Source organism: Copadichromis virginalis, linkage group LG17 (assembly GCF_057382275.1).
Source record: "Copadichromis virginalis isolate Kocher_CV1m ecotype Utaka linkage group LG17, C_Virginalis_male_GT1.1, whole genome shotgun sequence".
In the NCBI taxonomy this organism is placed as follows: Eukaryota; Metazoa; Chordata; class Actinopteri; order Cichliformes; family Cichlidae; genus Copadichromis; species Copadichromis virginalis.
Window position 1 is genome coordinate 5,571,183 of NC_140634.1, and position 21,837 is coordinate 5,593,019.

General features: G+C 40.6%; 1 protein-coding gene across 2 annotated transcripts in view; it reads right to left on the bottom strand.

Moving 5' to 3' along the window:
• Positions 1–1,085: 1,085 nt before the first annotated feature.
• lepr (leptin receptor) overlaps positions 1,086–21,837 on the bottom strand; it is a 42,514-nt gene continuing 21,762 nt past the window's right edge. For both annotated transcript variants that reach the window (XM_085436324.1, XM_085436325.1), the window contains exons 2-21: positions 21,677–21,734; positions 20,428–20,480; positions 18,092–18,319; positions 16,747–16,864; positions 16,121–16,296; positions 14,346–14,494; positions 13,350–13,491; positions 11,556–11,716; positions 11,330–11,429; positions 10,967–11,066; positions 10,042–10,250; positions 9,773–9,927; positions 9,130–9,283; positions 8,858–8,940; positions 7,461–7,674; positions 5,196–5,390; positions 5,016–5,099; positions 4,824–4,917; positions 4,180–4,255; positions 1,086–3,076 (exon numbers count right to left, since the gene is read on the bottom strand). In XM_085436324.1, coding sequence (XP_085292450.1) covers positions 2,156–3,076; positions 4,180–4,255; positions 4,824–4,917; positions 5,016–5,099; positions 5,196–5,390; positions 7,461–7,674; positions 8,858–8,940; positions 9,130–9,283; positions 9,773–9,927; positions 10,042–10,250; positions 10,967–11,066; positions 11,330–11,429; positions 11,556–11,716; positions 13,350–13,491; positions 14,346–14,494; positions 16,121–16,296; positions 16,747–16,864; positions 18,092–18,319; positions 20,428–20,480; positions 21,677–21,734 — 3,470 coding nt within the window. In that variant the 3' untranslated portion in view covers positions 1,086–2,155. The remainder of the gene's footprint in view (positions 3,077–4,179; positions 4,256–4,823; positions 4,918–5,015; positions 5,100–5,195; positions 5,391–7,460; positions 7,675–8,857; positions 8,941–9,129; positions 9,284–9,772; positions 9,928–10,041; positions 10,251–10,966; positions 11,067–11,329; positions 11,430–11,555; positions 11,717–13,349; positions 13,492–14,345; positions 14,495–16,120; positions 16,297–16,746; positions 16,865–18,091; positions 18,320–20,427; positions 20,481–21,676; positions 21,735–21,837) is intronic.

Consider the following 21,837-nt stretch of genomic DNA (forward strand, 5'->3'; position numbering starts at 1 on the left):
TAACCATATATGATAATGATACATAATCATATCCACAGTTTCTCCGCTATCTGGTGGTTCTGTTACTCTATCATATTCTGACATGGCCTCTGTGCTTTCAAAAGCATCTCCTTGCCAAAGCTAGCAGCCATTCTCACCACCATGTCCTTCTTTGGGAAATACAAAAGCTTAAAGGGCCTTTAAGGATACAACCTCCCTGACATCACTAAAGTAGGAGCCCGCTGGGCTCCTTCCACAGTGCTTCTCTGTCACCTTGTGGATGAAAGATGCAACTGCATTTACGCGATACTCCTTCTTGACAACAGATTCTTCATGAATTTGACGACTCCTGCCTCAATCTTCAGGCTGTTTTCAGGCTTTTGGTCATCAGATTAATTATGGTGCACATTAGTGCAGTTTTTTGCACTTTTTGCATTGTTTTTTTTACAGGTTATTACATTTTATTTATTAGACGATCAGTCTGTGTTAACAGCTCCTGTGGTTTAAAGAAAGGAGAGATCGACTTGTCTGTGTTGTGCAGAGGGGAAAACAAATACATTTCAAGTGAGACTTTTTTGGTTTGTAACGTGATGACTAAATACAATTTCTTTTTAAATGAATCAGGTAATCATGTTGGACAATAAAAACCCTCTGTATGGCTTATATATTTTGAATATGAGGAAGGTATTGAATGAATTGATCAGCAAATACTGTCCTTCATTAAAAAATTTGAATAATGTGTATCAGACACCTAGTAATAACTTCAAATTGTGTATATGAGGGCATACAGCAATCAGGCTGGAGAAGTAACATGACTATGCAGACAGACCCTTTTTCAACAGCTAAAATATTGACAAAAGTTATCACATTTAATTTATGAAATTTACTGTGTGTGGTAGTTACCTATATATTTGACTGAAGTGACACACAAACCTTAGCCTGATGAAATTTTAATGTATTTACTGGTTCCAGCCACAAGGTGGGAGACTATTACTGCAGTTCAGTGTTAGCTGTTGTGTATTGATAAGAAAAGTTTATTTTTGTATCTGTATTTCCATGCAGTGTGAACCTTATAACAGTCCCTGTGATACAAAAAAAAACCACACTTACAATAAATACTTTATTTCACCATGAAAAATAGACAACATTCTCCATTTAGAACAACAATTTCTGTCAATCATATTTTTATATTTTCATTACTTTTCAATTTAAACATCCTCAGGATTCTCCTTCTTTAATCTTTTTCATTTTCTTACAGAATAAAGAAGCTGTCCAGTTAAGTTGTCAAGCAAAACTATAGCACAAAAATAGACGCCACGTTTCTCACATACTGGAACAAACTCTTAAACACGTTAAAGCACAAAGTGCAAAAAGGCTTGATGGTTTGATGGCTGAGATAGTCCATGCAGATGTTGATACAAAAGCTACACTGCAGTACATGAAGTGTCCAAAAGCGTTGCCTGCAGTAATTCACCACCTTCAGCTGTTCTCATTTAGTCACACCAATAGCTTTGAAGCAACATCCAAGCGTTGCTTTTACTTTACACTCAAATGTGTGCCAAGAAAGCTGAAAATATGCAGATGATGAGCCTTTTTTCTCTCTCGCTTCCTTGTTTTTTTTTTCCATTCTCTGTGAAACTCTTTAATCTTTCTGTGAATGTAGCAAAAAGGAATCAGTAGTGAGAATGAAAAGAATGGTTTTCTGTAATATGGGAGTGCAAACGTAGGCACAAAGAGCACCCTTTGATTCTGAGCATGTATGGTATGACCACCTGTGCGTAATCGGTTGTACGCCTATTGTAAGACCTCTTTTTTCCTTTCTTCTCAAAGACCGGTATGCTGCTTGCGCAGCCTTGCCTGTAGCTCTACTTTTTTTAACATCAGCCACAGATACGGCACAGTTGCAGTATGACACAGTAAAATCTGGGTTTTAATGCCCAACAAAGAAAGAAAGAAATGCCTTCTCCTGAGGCTTGTGCCCTCCTGATGTCTTTTCCAACAGCACACAATAGCAGCATTGATGAACATTAACTTGCAATCATACAAAGCTTGAGGTAATTCTTTTTTTTTTTTTTTACTTTTTCTGGCCTCACACCTCATTATGCCCAAAGGAACAGATGCAAATCAGCTTTGGCAAATGCTGATGCGTCACATTATGGATTTAATGGTGCACACGTTAATCACAGCTGGGTTCAAGTTGTGTGTGTTGCACTGTGCACGTAGCAGTTCTGAACTGAGGCAGGTATGGCATGGCGAAGCCACACGTCGACGGTGACGGCAGGATCCCGGGCTCGCTCGGGTTATCTTGACTGAGCAAAGGATGCAACTCCACGGAACAGTGCCCTCTGTTCAAAGGAGTACTTTTAAGCAGCTCCACTTTGGCTTCTTCGTCTTCACTCTGCTCGTCGTCTTTCTCACTCTCCTCATCCTCTGCTGGGTAGTCCATTCCTAGATAATACAAGTCCTTCTCCCGTCTCACGCCATGCTCGTCTTCTTGATCTGATGTTTGAGAAAGCTCCTCCACAGAGTTGTTCGAGCAGGAGCGCCTTGGGTCATCCATCTCCAAACCACGACAGCTTTCCAGCTCCCAGAGGCCACCGGGAAAAGATCCCGAAATGTCAGAGTTGTTGGCAGAGAAATTTCCCTCATCGCTTGAGCTGTTATCACTACCATCCTTGTAAGGCAGATGAATGGGGGGCTGCTGGTCCTGACCGGGATTGGAGACCAGAACAGCAGTGTAAGTGACTGAAGACTGCCCAGAGTTGTCGGTGCTACCTGGATGTTGGTCCACTGAGGGATCAGCTGGCTGCAGATCATCTGCTCTTGGGCTTGAAGTAGTTAACATATCCAGAACAGCTGAAGAAGGACCCTCAACAGGGAGAGTCTCATTCTCCATGAACTGATCGACATTCAGGTCAAACCCAGGCGAATGGGAGCCAGCTAAGGCATCTGCAGGGTCTGGAAGTGGGTTTTGGATCAGGGCCGTAGTCAGAACTTTGTCCACTATAATGACCTGGGAGATGTTCTCAGAGGGCATGAGCAGCGGCCAGACCGGCAGACCTTCCTGAGGTCGGAACAGATAGTCAAAGGTGTCCACCTGGAGAAAGTTTCAGAGCTGATGAATAATGAAGCATATGGCCACGAGAAAACACTGCAGAGAATCCACTTATGATGGAAAAGACCGTTAAGAAGAGACTAAATGCATATTTTCTTGCTGTACTGATCCCTGACGGTAGCAAACCGCTCACAAGCATTAATAACCTACAGATGGCGACAAACATGCATGACAAACATGTTGTCCACAGGTAGCTACAAAGTCATCGTGCTTCTGCCTCTTTATTTATCAAGATAGACAGGAACTACTGAAGAACTTGCATGGTAAGTGTTTTTAAATCGATTCATTTCAGTGCTCTTGCTCCTTTTCCTGGTATTTTATTGTTTTTAGTTTCTGCTTTCTCGTCTTTTTTTATTTCCTTCATTTCTTTTCTCTCTATCTTTCTGTTATTATGATTGTTTTCAAGTGTTTCCTGTCCCCGTTATCAGTGTTTTGTGTCTTTTGACTACTGCCTGTTTACTTTGATGGTTTCCTGTCTCATGTGTCTCTTTTTGTATTTACTTCCTGTCTTTGTTTTTGTCTCCTTTGCGATTTTCTGCCACATCTTCATTAGTTCTGCTTGTATCTTGTCCCTGCCTGTGTCTAATCACAAATCACCTTTGCATGTGTGTGCCTCTGCAGAGTGATTTTCTCGATTAACCTCCAACCTTTGTGCGGCACTTTTTTGAATAATTCTTTTTTGGCTGAGATATCTCTGGTCTCTTTTTAATTGACACAAAATCTAAAGTTAAAAACAATCACTTGTAATTGTAACACTTGTAAAACACTTGTAATTTAACAAAAGGTATATGTGAGGTTCCACTCGCTCTTTAAGAAAATAAGATCATGTTAATAAGCGATTGTGTTGGCAGGTAACAGCATCTGTCAGAGTCAGACTTTCTCCGACTTACACTAAGCTACCTTAGTCATTTTCCAGCATGCAGATTGAAACACTGATCAAAATTCTCTATTTTTATTTGAAAACAGTGCAAATTAGCTTCTTTCACATGATGTTGTTCTTTAGGGCTAGTATGACCTAGATGTTAAGATTTTAGGGTTAGTAAACGGATGAGTCAACAATGACATTCACAGTGTACATTTCATACCTTTTTGAAGTCTATTCCTTTAGCCCATGAACACTTCCTTGGATTGGGAACATCCTTCCATACAATCTTTCTCATCCTGGAAATGTAGCAGATATTCATGTTAGACATTTGATGCCTAAACGCTCCTTTCCCCTTCCTCTCTCGGCTCTAATTTTTCCACCTTTTATCAGCCAACATCAAGCGTAATTACACCCTGGTGACCTGTTAAATGTCACACCACTAATTTTTCATGGTCAGTGTCTCTGTGCCCTTAATTAGACTGCACCATAGAAATTACTATCATATATCATTTCTTACAGGTGTCTGTTCGGATAAAAAAAACTAATCGTGTATATTCAGGGTTAGTTTTACAAGATCAAACGGTGAACCCTAGAATTATCATGTTCTGGCTGTGTACCTCCACAAACCAGGCAAGCTACAGTTTACAGTACATCCAGGCCTGTCCAGACAAATGTAATTTACTAATTGACGACTTTTGATTGGTGAGCGCTAAAGATTAATGTCACAGTCTCTCCTGTTCCTGAGTCACATCACTGAAAAATGGCCAGAGAGGTTTTTTTGCAAAAAGTCTGAATGTTTTATCGCTTTACCCTCTTACACATTTGTGTCAGTTTGTAAATACATTTTTCTGGAATAGCTCTTACTGGTTTTGGGAGAGAACCAGGGTGACAAACAGGATGATGAAAAGAAAGGAGATGATCATCAGCATCATGTAGGCCTCAGGATCTCCTCTGGTGGCTGTAACACACATGAGAGCTTTAACTGCGAGAACAACAAGAGGCATTTTGTCATCCTTTAGTGCTGCAGATGACACAACCCGTGCGCAGTGAGCATACCTAAAGTGTAAATCGGCTCCCCTTCTCCCTCAGCAAACACAGGGTACAAGAAAAAGCCGTACTCCTCTGAGGCAAAAAAATCACCTGATGGGATAAATGTAAATTGTTACAGCTTAGTTTACCTTAACATAACCAGACTCTGAAATAACAGTGCAACTAACAAAGAAGAGAATGTACTACCTCTCAGATAGACGGGGTGATCAGTGTAGTGCAGTCTGGCCCACGTCTCTGCTCTTGGCCCAGAGTCCTGCTGCTTGTGTGGCAACCACTCGACCACCATGAACAGAGGCACCAAGCTGTTCTCCAACAGGCTCCATGACAGTGACACACATGTGCTGTTGATAAGCAACACGTGGAATGAACGCACGCAGCGACCTGCAGTGCAGAAAGAAACAACTGAATTCATCCAGGGTCAGATGACCTCGACATTCACAGTGGCTTTTCTTTGCTTTTCTTTTCTTTTCTCTCATCTGTCAACATCGAAGGCTGAATAACGCTCACTGAGCTTCAGCTACCAACTTAAGGAGCATTCAGGACAGTGATGCTAGCACGTGCACGTGTGTAATCATGACTATTTATTTAAAGTTGCTGCTGACAGGAGCACGAATGTGCACTAATCTCACTACACATTAAACGTTAAAAGAAAAAAAGACTCTTGCAAACAGCTGTGAAAAACTGAGCCAAAGCAATTTTAGTTACCCCCAGAATCTGAATCTGAATATTTGAATTTGAATATTTTACAGAGATTTTTTAATGATAGAGGAAAGTGAAACAGCATAACTGACAGAAAAGAGTCTCTTAATTTCAAAGTGGTCGATGTGTCATTTAATTGTTCCTGCAGGGAAATGTATTTACAATGCTTTCAAAAATCAGCCACCAAAAAAAGAAGAAAAACAACAAATAAAATTCATTTCACTTCCAATTACACCAAACATACAAGCAAACTAAAATTAGATGTATGTTTTTTCAGCAAAGACCAATTCAATTAAGCGCCTTTCCACCTTTTGGAAAAGTGTTTTGTGGAATAATCTCGGAGCTGAAATGTGGGAACCACTGATCTTCCTTTTTTGCTGTGTGCAAATTTAAGTCGTCCTAACCTACACGACTTGACTTTTTAATTGCTAGAGAGTTTTCGACAGTTCTTATTCAGTGTGAGATTTGTTATGCCAGCTTGATTATGCTGCTGTAACTCACTGCAACCAGAATAAAGTGAAGGCGCTTATAAATTTAAAGAATTTTCCGAGTAAAACCTGTTTAATTCAAGTTTGTGGGCAGAAGAAAACTGGTGTGGAAATACAAATGCATATCCACTTGATGCTTGTTAGTCCTTTTGCTCTGTGTGGAACTCCACCAAAGGAGATTTCTAAGTCAGGTGCTCAATGATTTACCACAAATTTGCTGTGCTCTCGTCTTCAGGTTGCTGCTAATAAAACTCTTCTCTAATAATCAAATCATGAAAACAGTCCAGCTTTATGGACAATTAATTTATTCTGACAGTTATTCTCTGAATCATGATTAAAGGAAGAGAAAAATGTTACACAAACACGCGCGCACGCACGCACGCACGCACACACACACACACACGCACACACACACACACACACACACACACTAGACATCAGCCTTGTTTCCTATGTTCCGATTACTCTTAGCACTCACTGCACTAGAACTAATGGATGTTGGTATCATGGCTCTTATGAGCTCCCAGAGATAATTATTTTAGATGTAGTCTTAAACTAAATGGATGTTTGTGGCCTCTGCTTTAAGGCCAAATATTTCGAGCATGTGTTATGAGGCTGGGGCAGAAGCACACTGGCAAATAAACACATACAGAAACATGAGTTCATCTTGGGCTTGTCAAAATCTCAACATACAAGCCTTGGTGATTATTAAAGCGCTGGCAAAAATGATGTTTCCAGTAAGTATTTTGCCATGAATGGACACCACTGACCACCTTGTTCTTTTCTTTCCTGTAAATCTGCACCTGTGTCTGTGCACGTTTGAGTGTCCATAAATCTGTAAGAACTGATGAAAGGTTCATGGACTGTTTGCTAAGAATCTTGCCCTTGCTTTTGTGAGCCTGTACATTTTTCAGTGTTCAAGAACACTTTTGATCTCAGCTAAGGTTTATATTTTCAGAGGAACGTGAAGCCTGAGATTGTTAAAACTGCCTGTCTCTTGATGAAATCCTGGATTGATTTAAAGATATTATATCAATATATGGCTTATGTGATTTATTTTATTCTTTATCTAAAACTTGACAGCCTCCAGCATGATCACACTGAGCTTCTTTTGGAATACTAATATAATGAGGATGATGAGGGATATTATTGATTGATTGATTAAGAACAGCCTCAGGCTAGAGTGACAAGAACATCGCCTAATAGAATAAATTCACTGAGTGTGTGACTGGTCACACGTCCTGTTATATTCTCACTCACTCACCTTTGGGCTGTCTCTCCAGTGTCATGTTTATGTTGTCTGTGGAGGTCCCCAAACTATTGTAGGCTTCCACAGTCACAGTCTGGAGCTCCTGGTTCCACTCGAAGCTGTAGGAGGACGTCAGCTCGATCTTCTCCCTCAGCACAGATCCGCTTGAGGACCGACGCTGGACTATAAATCCATCCACACAATAGGAATTCCCAGAAGGTGGGAAATTCTACAAAACAAATTGAGAACATTTAAGCATTGAAAACAAGGGTCAATATGGCCAAAGCTTAGTAGTTCCTACTGAACTTTATTCATAAGAATATTCTAAATAGTGGCCTTGAATAGCTTTGCATCATACAAAAGATGGTTAACACGTGTAGTTATTTTACCAACACTATGCATATCTGGGAACTTCTGGGAGACCAGCTGCTTGACTTTGGGAGAGGAATGTCCCAGTTCCTGTCTGATAGAGCTGCTGACAGTCTATAGCAGGGGTCTCAAACTTAAATGAGCTGTGGGCCTCTGCTGGCACTGTCATCTCATGTGAGGACCACTTAAGCAGTACAAAAAACCCCAACAAGAAAACGCCCACAAATATTTCTGAAAATGTAGTGGTTTGTTTGTTGTTGCTTTTTCATTTCAAATATTGCATAACACGACAAAACTGCAAAGGCGAAGGCAGATTTGAACTGAAGCCTTTTATTAAATAACCAAATAAACACATTGGTCCTCTCTTTGTATCCGGACACGTTCGTATTTAACAAAATAAAAATGCAGACGTAAGTGTTCACATTCGTTTTTGACTATCTCACTGAACTAACAGAGCCAAACTCAGCACGTTTGTACTCTCTGCTCGTATTGCCTTCATATGAAATCATTTTTGGCTTTTTAAAGAACTTATTTTAACATTGACCTCAACAGCAAACAAATCCTCCCTAACAGAAAAAGTAACTTCAAGGGCCAGATTGCATTATATTTCTTCACGTCAATATATATTAAATTTGACTTTTGTCTGACCGCAGAACAGTTTCCACTTTGCCTCAATGCAGACAGCAACATTTCTGGGTCATGTTCATATGGCTTCTTCCTCATTATTGGACACTGATACCCAAAGACCACAGCTATCCAATAAGTGATTATCACCCTAGTCAATCAGGCACAGAGATTTCTCCCGATACTAATAAATAACCTAATAGGGAATAGTGTGCTTTATTGAAGTGTTTTCTTATAGCATTTGATCAAATAGTAAGCTTCACCCCACAGAGGAATAAAAATAAATAAAAATCAGGTTTAGCCACAGAGAAAATACTCGTTTAGCATCTTTTTGTGTTTTTAGAGGGACCTGCAGACAAGAAGAATATCACTGCACCTAACTCTTAATAAAAAAAAGCTGAATACTGTAATGTATGTACCTCAAACAGCAGCGTGATGTTAGACTGGTTTCCGTGTGGATCATCTTGACGTATTCTCCAGAAATCAGGGCCACGTTCAGGAGCTGAGGAGATCAATTAGCAAACATTACATCCACTCGCAGCCTTTACTTTTGTATTTCTCTGCTAGGAGATGGCATTTGTGTGCGCCATGTCCATTAGAGTAGAAATCACATGGTCAGATGCGACTGGAAACGAACATTCATATCAGAAGTCAAGGCTGCCACCGCTGCTGTTTCGATAACATGTTTTACCTCTGCTGTTTTGCGGAGTGGAGTAGACAGACTCGCTCCAGTCGCTCCAGTAGCCGGTGCCGTTGGTGTGCTTGCAGCGCACTTGAACCACGTATACGCGGCACATATCTGGCACGGCGACCTCTGCCCACAGAACCCGCACAGGATCCTGAAGCTGCGGACATTTTTGGAGCTCATTAAAGAAACAACACGCATTCCTAATGGAAAATGTTCGCTCTGCGCAGTACAGAGCGAACATTTGTCTAGCCTCCTTATTTTATGAAAAGACAGAAAATGATTTCTTTATATTTTTGGTATTTCGAGCAAATTTTGAGATGAGAACACAAATGAGAGCGTTTGTCCAAATCCAGGAGAATTTTTCAGTCAGAGGACTGCAGTTTGATCTCATAAGAGACACACAAGCTGAGGTTATATCAGAGCATCCTGTATCATTTAAAGAAATATTTCATTTGGCATATTTTATTCTGGGTGTTTCACAGGAAGCTAACAGCAGTAGAGTTCTGACAATCATCCAGTATCATATCATTGTAGAAATATCATTCATTCCAAACTTTAGAGGCTTTTTTGAATCATTGATTTGTGAACCCACCACACCAAGCATTCAGTCACAGCATGTGGTTGCTAAACTGTGCGATAAGCTCACCTTCCACTTTGGCTGGGGGCTCACGGTGGATGGCGAGTAGTACTGAAACTGACACTGGAGACCATCGACTGGCAAAGGCGGAGCCTGCCAGGTCACCTCCAGGACCCCACTGCTGTGGCTCACTGCCTTCACATTAGCGGGTGCGTGAGGCTTCACTGCAGGAAAGACAGAAGTTCGGTTTCTTTGTGGTAAACCTGGAGTAACGGTGCTGCTGAAGAACATCTAATAAGCCTGGAGCTCTTTAATTAAAATGAATCCTTCTTTCTCACCGTGATCTACAGGTGACAGGTAGACCGGTTTGGACCTGATGGGACCCAGTTGCGATGGCAACTCCAGCCAGAGTTTATAGCAGTTCATCCTCAGAGGGTGGATGGTGCAGGTTTTCTGCCTGCCCTCCATGCAGGCAGGACTCATCTCCCCCAGATTCTCACCCGCTCTCTCCCTCTCCTCCATCTCGTCACATGGCAGGTCGGCCCACCTGACATTAAAAACAAAAAGACACAGATGAAGTCGTGTTCTTTTTTTGTCTCCACATGAGCTGTTCTTGCACATCATAACGACTGTCTCTCCAGGACCAGTAATGCACCAATGTGATGTCATAGATTTGTTACTTCAAGGAAAAAAAAAGATTAAAATATTAAACACAACTTTACCAAGACTAAAGAACTGGTGACAACTAGAATAGTTGAAGTCTGAGCAAAACAATCTGATCTGAAACATGAAATAAGATGTTCTCGTCATCTTTAATACAACTTACATCTGCAGTACATCAGTCAGTTAGAACGAGCTTGCATAATCGTGTCAGGCCACACTGGTTTTAAAGAGAGGAGACTTACTATTGTAGTCTATTGTATTGTATAATACTAACGACTCACACTTACATTCCACTGTTGAAATAAACTTCCTGATATTGCTTCTCTAGTGCTAAACACACAGGTCGAGGGTGTGTTCAGTGAACCTGGTGTTGTCCTGGTACACTGTGTGCGTGTGCGTGTGTGTGTGTGTGTGCGTGTGTGTGTGTGTGTGTGTGTGTGTGTCTGTGTGTGTGTGTGTGTGTGTGTGTGTGTGTGTGTGTGTGTGTGTGTATAGTAACTTCCAGCTTTTCATCACACAAAAGTTTTATGAGCAATGCAGCATCTTTTAAGAAACATAAACACTGCGGAAATATCAACTGGATTGGAAAAGGTGCTTTACTTGGATTGAAATCTGAGCTTATCCGGCTGTTTGTGAGTCCAACTGCAGTCCATGGCGTCAATGTCCCCGTTGGTTACACACTTTATATCAATGTCAGCTCCTGAAACACACAAAGAAAAACAAATTTAATTTGGGTGACAGTCACAAACACATCACCTGAGCTAGCCCCTGCACACTGAGGTTATTCTGGTTCACGCTGTTGTGCTTTCACAAGTCGCCGCTCTGCTTTGTCAAATGAACACTGAAGGGACATGGATTTCAAGCAACTTTAAAACATAAGAAACTGACTTTCGCTATAAAATAGGGAAGAGAAATACATTGGATAACACTTAGACTTGTTTTTACTGGTCCAACAAAGCTCACCTTCCACATAGATCTGGCTGTAAGGGATGCTCCACTCTTCGGTACACCTCAGGAGGTCATACATTTGATTCTCTGAAGGATGCAATGTGATCTTGCTCACCTGGTTTGGGTCAACAAAAATATTTACTGTACTGGAGGCTGTATTTCTTTTAAAAATAGGCCCACAGAAATGTTCCGAGCATCACAAAAACCTCTGCAGGGAGAGGGGTTTTTTTGTACTTCTTACCCACTGGTTGACTGGGTGGTACAGGGTGGGTGGAGGCAGCGGTTGGAAGTTGAGCTTCCACACGGCCATGCTGGCATTCATTCTGTGGTCGTTGAATACACAGTATACTGTTACGTTCTCCCTGGGTCTAGCCACCACTTTCTTGGGGATGTAGCTCACCGCTGCACGCAGGAAAGAAAAAAAAACACGTCATTTTATGTTATGTTTACTGCCTCAAAGAAGAAATCTCATTTTTAACTTTTTATACTTTGAAAAGCCTTTTACAAAAGACACAAAGCCAAATGGATGTCACTCAGATGACAAAAACAAAGACCCTCAAACAAATCAAACACATGACTCATTCTCATTCACCCACAGTTGTCACGTAGACCTTTACAAAAGAAAAAAACAAACCTTTCTATGGAATTATGAAAACTTTGTCAAAGTTTGCCATTAAAAGAACGAGAGGGGAGCTATCCGACTCCTGTCACACAGCCACCTGAAACTTCTGTGAGGAGCACTGACTCACTCAAAATGTAACTTTTGTGAATGCTTCAGCAGGACGTCTGCGGCGTGTTCTTCTGTTCTGGCATCGTTTTAGCCAGAAGTTTCTGAGTCACCCTTCAAGCCAAGACACCTCACGTCATCGAAATTACTGCTGTTTTACAAGGACGACTGTGTGGCTCGTTTTAGCGGGATTACTCAGAGCTGCTGAGTCTCACAAACTTTTAACCCCATGACACACACTACTGTACCACTGACACACAGTACATGGGCAGTCTTTGGGTAACAGTATCTATTATCTAGGAAAAACATCACAAATATGTCTGCTGTGACAATACAACAAGACGCCGTCACTTGTGCTGTGTAAAGCTTTTGGAATCAATTAGCCCAAGTTTAGTATGAGTCACTGATCAGCTGACATGAAGGCTTCTGATTTTAGTTCATGCAAACAATTGTTATGTCTCAGTTCTTGCTCTTGTTTTTCAACTTTCAGTTTCATAATTCATATTACTGTAGAGTCTTTACCTACAACATACAGCACCTTGATGCAACTGTTGTTGTGATTTGAGTTGAATAACTTAAAAAATGTTTTGCATGCACTAATGATACAGACAGTGCTTGACAGATTTATTAGACCAACACTCAGTGTTTTTACCAAAGCAATCCCATGTTAACACTTGTATTTACCTAAATCAATATTTTTTATGTTGAAATATAATTATTGTTGCTGTCCAAAAACTGTAAAGTGCACTATTAACTTTATTTGATTAGGATATCTGATAGGTTCAGTTTGTTATTTTGCCTAATAAATTAAAACTTAATTTTTAGTTTTTCTTGTTTTTGTTACAGGTGATCAAATAAAAAGACTATACAGTAAATAATCCCTTTTATGAGCTCTTAATGCTGATCATTAACCTGGAGAATGACCTCTGATGAAATACTCATATGAGTTTTTCAGTGACTCAGTCTAATGAGCTTGGATTGGACATAACTGCGCTCAGTGCTTGACCCTATCTGAATGAGCCTCTCAGAGAAATGTGAGTTGACCCACAGCCACCAGGACAGGTTTAAAATGTTAGACTCACTGCAAAAAAAAGATAATTTTATACTTATATTATCCTTTACTCCCTGATGAATCTTACACTTACTAACTTCTTACACTTCCTTCTTATATGTTCTTATATGAAATGGAGTACCGGATCAACTGATGAATACAGTGACTATATGTGATTTTCAAACAATTCTAGAGAGATAAGAAGCTGGTCCCATGAATCATCTCCTAAGGTTCTGCTGTGAGGAAGCAGCTCTTACTATCCAGGCGGATGTGGTGAGGTTCACTCCATTCACTCCACAGTGGAGGCTCTTCCGGGCCGGAGCAGCGGACCTGAACGGTGTAGTTTAGTTTGGGCTTCAGATCCAAAGACACTCTGGGCTCTCCAGGCGCAGACACCACCTGGAGACAGATAAGGAATACTGAAGAACATGCACACATGTACCCACAGACTGCTGGGTGTTGTCCACTTGGAGTGATGACTAAGTCAAATCCATCGTCACAGCATGGCTGCTGCTTTTGTTTAGAGTCCTCTTAACTGGAACTGCAACTGGAACTGGACTGTTTCTACATGCAGCAGCTGATTATTATCGTTATGAAGCATGATGCATTTGATGAAGAATCTATTTTAATTGTGAAATGAAGCAGGAAAAAAAACATGCCTAAGAGTACACTGATGTTATTCAAGCAGATTGTGAAATCTTAGCTTGGCAGAGTGCCCAAAGCAGAGAGGGAAAGTCATTGGACAGTCTCGGTCGTTGTGTCCTTGGGCAAGGCACTTCACCCGTTGCCTACTGGTGGTGGTCAGAGGGCCCGGTGACGCCAGTGTCCGGCAGCCTCGCCTCTGTCAGTGCGCCCCAGGGCAGCTGTGGCTACAATGTAGCTGCCATCACCAGTGTGTGAATGTGTGTGTGAATGGGTGGATGACAGGTTGTGTAAAGCGCTTTGGGGTCCTTAGGGACTAGAAAAGTGCTATACAAATACAGGCCATTTTATTTTTACCATTTATATGTGATTTATAACAATCACTATGAATCAAGAATTTTTTTTTAAAGCCGATATGATCCAAGCAAAAACACTCAGTAGATTAACCTGGGGGACTTGTGGTGAACAACCAGGCTTCAAATATTAGCTGACATTTTACATGCAAAGGTATGAAGAAAAAAAAACAGGAAATCCTGTTAATTGACGGCAAATTCTTAGTAGAACTCTCCACCTCTTATATAATCTTCTAAGTATAAATAGTTAGTATTTACCTGGCAGGCCGGGTGAGTGGTGCCAGAGGAGTATCGGACTTCATATCTCAGTGGACCAGCGTCAAAGTCGGCCGGGTCATCCCAGAGCACGATCAGCTCTGCCTCGATGGTCTGAGTGTGTGACAGGTTGCCTGGAGGACTAGGTTTCTCTGGAGAAAAAGATTACAGCAACGTAAGCTTCACAACACCATCAATATACAGCACATCTGACAAATTCATAAAACTACTCTGCAGTGCTGTCAGAGTGCATCATCACAGGTTACAACCAGACAACCCGATTTAGCTCATGGCCCATAAAAAGAAAACAAGGCCAAAAGCCTCCTTCTGGTACTGTTTGTTATTTACTGTCACTCTGACAGTATGCCACTAGAGCCATGCAAATCTAATGATAGCTCCAATTCTGAATTATTAAAATGAAATAAATGAAGCTGAATGCAATTTAATTTCTCAACCAGGCATAAAAGGCAAGTTCACTTTACACTTTAGTCTAACAGTAAAATGTCATCAAAGCATGCTACTAATAATCTATAAATCACATAACGTACACTACTGTACAAAAAGCTGCTTGTTTCAGGCGGGTTTCTCAGCAGCGTGGACCCAGACAAACATCAGACAGGTGGAGCAGGCCTGATAACAAAGCCCCATTTCACATGTTCAACTATGACACAAACAACCTGAGATAATTAAGTCTCATAAAACCACAAAAATGCCCACGGGGCGAGAAGAGATCAATAAACATTATGAGTAACAGCCAAATCGTTCTGCTCCCACACTACTCCGCCATTAGGAACATGAAGTGCTTCTACTCCTCATCACAAAGCCTAATTTGCACATGTACATAAATCGAGATCAGGAAACAGTTACGCCCTCCCTAATATGACAACAACTGCAGCACCATTGCTTAATGACAGTTCACACAGTGCAGGTAACAGGAAATAGCCTCGAGTGCCAGTTCCTGGTGCTTCTTATAACTCAGTTGAGTCTGAATAAACTGAATCCACAAAGTGTTTTCTTTTTCCAAGAATACAGAGAAAACACAAAAAGGCAACAGCCACTTTAGCCATTTACATGATGCAAACAATATATAACACATTGTAAATACATATACGCCAAATGGAGAGCCTCGAACCTAGAGTTTTGGCTGAGAAAATGCAAAATCGACACCTCATTAAGGGGGCTCTATTTTTACAAGACATGAATAATACAAGTTTGGTTTCAAGAACACTGAAGTTCAATTAAATGAACCAAAAGGATAAAACTGCAGCGGTGCAGTGAAAAGACAGCAAAAGCCTGACTGTTACTACTCAGTTTCTTTTCTGCTCCGTGCCGTTTCATCTAAGCGGTCTGGTTGAACAAACTCAGCATGCAAAGTGCTTGTCTGTTACTGCGGAGATCTCACAGCTCGGCTGCACACACACGCTTTTAGCTGTATTCCGGTCACGGTGCAGCTATAGAAAGGTCTTTCTCCTTATCTGTCCATCATGTTAAGGTTGGACGTCAGAATGGAGAATTAACCAATGAGAGGTTCGGCATTACCGTCATACATAGACTAAATGTATTCTTAGGACCTTTCATGTGTGGAAAAAAAGAAGACTGTTTGGGAACTTGCTTCTTTGATTGGTAACCGTAATACACTTAAAACAGTGTGGTCACACATATAAAACACCAGAAAAATGACCAAATACCTGGATGTCACTGTCTTACAAGGTAAACTTATTAGCTGAAATTATTACTTTAATTAGTGTGACTCCCGCTATGAATCATGGCTTTCTCACCAGGTCGGGCAGGAACTCTGAGCAGAACTGGTGGAGCCACGGCATCAGAGATGCTGACAGTTACCATGGCGACAAAGCTTGTTGTTGGGTCAAGAGTGAGTGAGCACATGAAGGAATCCTGCGCCTCACAAACAACGGGATTTTCAGATGCGGGATAGTCACCATCTTGCTGAAATCTGTAAACAGATGGTAAAACAGTTCAGTCAGAAAGTTCTGGCATTTCTTGGTATGTTAGATTATCATGTTTCAGCGTGGTGCATTTGAGTGACATTTCACTATTCAATTCACTGTTGTGTTATATCTTTTGTTACATTTTCTTATATCTTTGTTGACTTGGAGAAAAAGTACTTTAAGTGCTCAAAAAAATGTCAAAACAGCTAATAAATCAGACTTGAGGGGGAAACCATTGAGTAAAATTCTCAAGTGCCTGTTAGGTCAGTGCTAACCTAATCGCATTAGCCTACCACAGTACAAGCCTGGAGCCAGTAAGATAAACACTTAACCCCCCAGTGAGCAGTTGAGACATCGCCAATCAGACTAAAACACACAAAGGCACACACAATCACTCATTCACACACACTCAACAGGCAAAACGCAGCCATTAACGAGAGCCGCTTCACACTCACAACTGCCGCCGTAAGCTGACTGCCATAAGACTGTCGGACGGCTGACCACGAGACCGAAGATCGCAGATTAAATTTTGCCAGTTTCCATCAATTCTGCAGAGGATGTCCAAACAGGTGCCTGAAACGAAATTACATTTGCATGTTAGGAGACTGTTGGCAGACCTCCAAATGAAGGCTTCTAAGAAAACAGCCTGGTTTAATATTCTTAGAAGAAGCCTGAGACTGAGTGGCAGTCTGGGGAGAGGCCTCCTCCAGCCTGGTAAAAAGGAACAAACCCTCTCTAGCACTGAAATCCTTAGCTGCATGAACAACCTTGGGCTCCTTGCTCAAGTAAAAGTTCTGAAATACAGTTAGCTTTCATGCCACAATCAGAAATAGAACAGACCATCAAATCTATTTACTGCACGTACAGGCTTTACATATATAGGCAAATGATCGGTTTTATCAGTTTCCCATCACTGTGGGAAACGTCTGGCTGCTGAAAGCAGTGGAAAAACATGAATGAAAGAGGCATAAGTGCGTGCTGTTTGTGTCTGTAAATAAAATGCACCCAATTCTTAATTTTCGACACCTACTTTGCACTTTATGCTACATTAATCCGTTAAAACAGCACGCTCTTCTTATCATACACAGTTGTTTTTCTGTTTTTTTACCAGTGTAAATAAGGGTTCGTTTTGGGAGTGTATATCCTGCCCAAGGACACTTTGACAGGTGCCAGGGATCAAACCACCTACCTGATCTCGTCTCGCTCCAGTGTTTTACAGAAGGTGAATCACTCCTGATTGTTAGGCATCATAAAGAATCTCGAGATTTAAAATTCGCTGGAAGCCCTTACACAACACAGCACCTAATAGATCAGTGCAAATAAACAAATTCTCTGCACCATTCCCCGTGTACTTTCAGATCCATACAACACAGAGAGGGGATTTTATAATTATGAATCCTATGTGCTGAGTATTTTTTCTCCTTGCAAAAAAAAGAATAAAAACACACGAAATCCTAGTGAGATAAACCTTATGAACACTGACTCATCAGCCACACTGACAGGAAAGTGGGAGCAACATAAGTACACAATAGTTTTTCATCAGATGTTAATTTCTGCATCAACGCAAAATAAAAAAATACACTTTTTAGAGGTTTTGCAAAAACCTGACGACCATAATTTAGATTTCAGTATGTCAACGTACAGAAATGAAATGATCTCATTCACGTTTTGAGTAGACCCGTTTGGACCTGGACGTGATTCAGTGATCACACAGATGAGTATCTACACACAACAATGACAGACACTTTGTATTAAGGCCTAATGTATGTGTTATGAAACATGTTGGCGCTAAACTCTTACCGCCAGAGGATCGGGGATGATGTGAATCAATTCTCGAGCTCTTAAAAGTGCAGCCGGGACTGTGTGGGAGATTTGATTGGGAGAGGTTTGCTTCTGGTGAATTTGCGCTGCCTCCCTCCACACCAAGGTGGGCTGAAGGTGACTCACAGCACAGCTCATCTTGCCACGGGAGGTCCCCGGCACCTGAACGCAGAGAGGCTCCATCCTCGGGCTTCAAACTCTGAGCACCTGCTCACAGGGAGGCAATAAAATTAAGTGGGGATGACACACGAGCAGATTTTTAACAAGACCTTTACTGTGTATTACAATTTTTACTTTTTTTTAAATTTAAAGGCAAAATATGTTTTATTTTATATCTCATTAAAGTGACAGCCTACTTAAGGTCAAAGCTATCTGGAACATTTGCTTCTTTTGACTGTTTCTGTTCCCTAAAATGTTGTGCAATAGCAACGGCTCTTTCATGGAAGTTGGATGCTGAACATCTGCCGAATGTGATGACAGTCTGTGTTTGTGTCTCAGTGACAAAGGCGAAAGGAGAGAGAAGCAAGAAGCCTTTCTTAGAAAGAAAGAGTAAGCGTAATGCAATAAATAGGGATTTACTCAAAACTGACATAAGCAGAAATTACGAGCAATAATTGAAAAGATAAAAATAATAGCGCCTCAGATAAGACTCAAGTAAGTCTGCTAAAGACAATTCTGTTTACTGATAAATATGACCGACAGATTTTATTCTTTTGATTTGTGTGCTACTTGTACTCGTGTTTATGAAAAGCACTGTATACATAAATAATTCTTCCACACTTCTTGCTTGGCCATTCTTCACACGTATTAATTTGATCAGATTACATAAAGATAAAACTGGACCTCTGTGTAAGAGGCTACATAACCAACTCTGCCATTCATGTGAGCATCCCAGACATTATGTCTATAGAAAATTAATTACATCTTGATTTAAAGAGGACATGAAACGCTACATATATAAAGGCTAATTTACACCATTGAGCCCTGCTCTCAAAAACTGACAAACATTAGCTAACAGGTGGACTTTCCCGTCTGAGTGTAGCTAGCCAAACAACAGATCAGTGTTGCCAACTCCTAAGTAAGGAAAATCGCTATTGGGTGTCCTAAAAGTTGCTAGAAGTCGCTAAATGATGTCATCGCCTAATTTGCATAATTGGTCATGCTAATATAATTGTAACCTAAGTTGTTGAAGAGAGAAATAACAACGTGGAACGAGACATAAAGTGAGTAAAGCATGTGTTAAATGCATTTAGAATTTATTTAGAACTACAAATTAAATTTATTTTAGCAATTATTGTTTTTTAATGTCACAATTCCAACCGTGCTCCTTTATCCGGGCTTGGACCTGTGCAAAAGTGACCCGGAATAGGCACTCTGGTGGAGTTACTTTGTGTGTGTGTGTGTGTGTGTGTGTGTGTGTGTGTGTGTGTGTGTGTGTGTGTTTATAAGTAATTTTAAACCTTGTGATCCACAAAACAGCATAACAGTAAAAGAAGAATTGACTGCGTTACAGTTAGTGCGGGAGCGGCGGCTTTGCTCGTGCGCGTTTCATTTGCTGTTTGGACGCATAGGTGTCTTAAGAGCAACCTGCACTTTCACGTCAAAAAGTCGTCATAAATAAGTCTCCAATAACACCAGAAAAAGTCGCCAGATTTGTCGCTAGTCGGTTTTTAGAAGAAAAGTCGCTAAGGGGGTCTGAAAACTCGCTAAATATAGCGACAAAGTCAGTAGTTACCTAACATAAGCTAATGTAAGTCTATTAGCTGCAACCAACCAACCAACCACATTGCCTCACGTTCGTAATGAGAGAAGATGGCATTAAACAAGCTAAAACTTTAACTTTAAGCACTTATTTTTCTAAATCCAGCTTCACAGACAGTGTTGCATCTATATCAGTTTTTGAGAGCAGGGCTCAATGGTGTAAATACGCCGTTATATGTGTAGCGTCTTTAAAAGACCAAAATCTTTCTGCCAAAATCTCAAAAAATCAATTTTTACAGCCTCTTACTGATGTGGATGTGCATCTTAAGTAGAAACACATCCACGGATGGTGTACAAATTTAGTGTGCGAGATTGATAAAAGACACGTGGTGACGTGTGTGTCTTTGAAGTGTTTGGAGCATATACTTTCTCTAAAATAAACACTTTCTTAAATTAATCTTTCAGTAAACTAAAAAAAGTAAACTTTTTTTGTTCTACGCACACCACACGTGAGAAGCACTGTTTATTTAAAGGAGAAAAACTATTTAAAGGCTAGAAGAGGTTAAGCTTACAAGCTGGGAGGTCAAAGATGATGTGCTGGAGGTGGAACTCACCGTAGGAGACCAGGAACACAGACACAAGGCCTGTCAGCATTACAGACTGAACCCTGTAGGGAAACAAAGCAGGAATAAGAAATAGGAAGATGGAGCGATGGAGAGAAAAAAGAAAATGCTGAAGGATAGATTTTCATTTAGCATGAAAACAAAGTAAGGTTGTGCAAAACTCAGTGTTTTATGAGTCACTGATTGATTACTATCACTCAATCTAAAAAGGTTTTTCAAGAACAGATATGGGAAAGCAGTGGGAGTAGAAGGAATGCATTCCAGTTTTCTGCAGGAAGGGCACTGGAAGAACTGGACCGACTTCTCTGCAGACGTAATCATCTGACATAAAAACCTGGGCTGTTACAACACAAGACAATGACAGTTCACAACCGCTTAATACCATTTAAGTGCCAAGAGGTTGGTGCCTGAGGACAGGTTGAAGGTAGCTCACATTTACTTTAACTTGCTCCAAGTTGCAACATATGTAACCATGAGCTGCTCCAACAAGACACTTTCTCATGGAGTCTCTGAAAAACTCATACAGTTTCTAAAGTGTTCATCTCACAAAGCTTTCAGAAGGCAAATAAACACATAATTTAAAAAAATAAGCCAATGTTTATGTCTGTCTGTGAGGTACGAAATTTTTACTGTGCAAAAAGGGATCTCTGACTCATTTGGACCAGTGAAACGCAGGACCAGTGAAACTCAAATTTCTGTCAGAGAAAAGAAGTTTAACAGCACATTTAATCCTCCAAAGATCTTAGAAGGTTTTTTTAATGCAATTATAAGAGAATTTCTCTGTTTTTCTACATACTGTAGTTAATCTATAAGTATTGTTCTTTGGACTTAAATTGTAAGAAATAAACGTGTAAAATTACAGAAATGTTCTGGTAGCTTTTTTCTCCACTTTGGACCCACTGAATAAAGCTGAAATCTTCCACAGTAGAAGTTTTATGTCATTTAATTGTTTTCTATTACTTAATTACTTTGGTGTAGTATGAATGTTCATGGGAGTCATTTTTTTATTAGTAGGAAAAGCAATAAAAATTATAAGACTGTCCAAAATTCTTTCTCTTCTTCACATTTTTCAAAGCTGTCCAGTGGCCAAATTCTTGCCCCCGGGTCTTATGTTTGAGATCGTCAGACTACAAGTTTGTGGATACAAAATCAAAAACTAGTGTTGCTACTTCTGCATATGCAGCGAGCTCTTTTCAACACCCCACGAACAGAAGATTAGAGAACAGACAGTAATACTTACATTGTAGCGGTCATCACGAGAGCATGGACCACATAGGCTTTGGCTGTGGTGAATCTCACTGAGGACAGAAAAAAGAGACACAGCTGTTTAAGGTGCTTGGATCTCCAAAGGGACTGTGAGTCAGGACTTTGTCGTGACCTGAATAAATAGTGACAATTAAA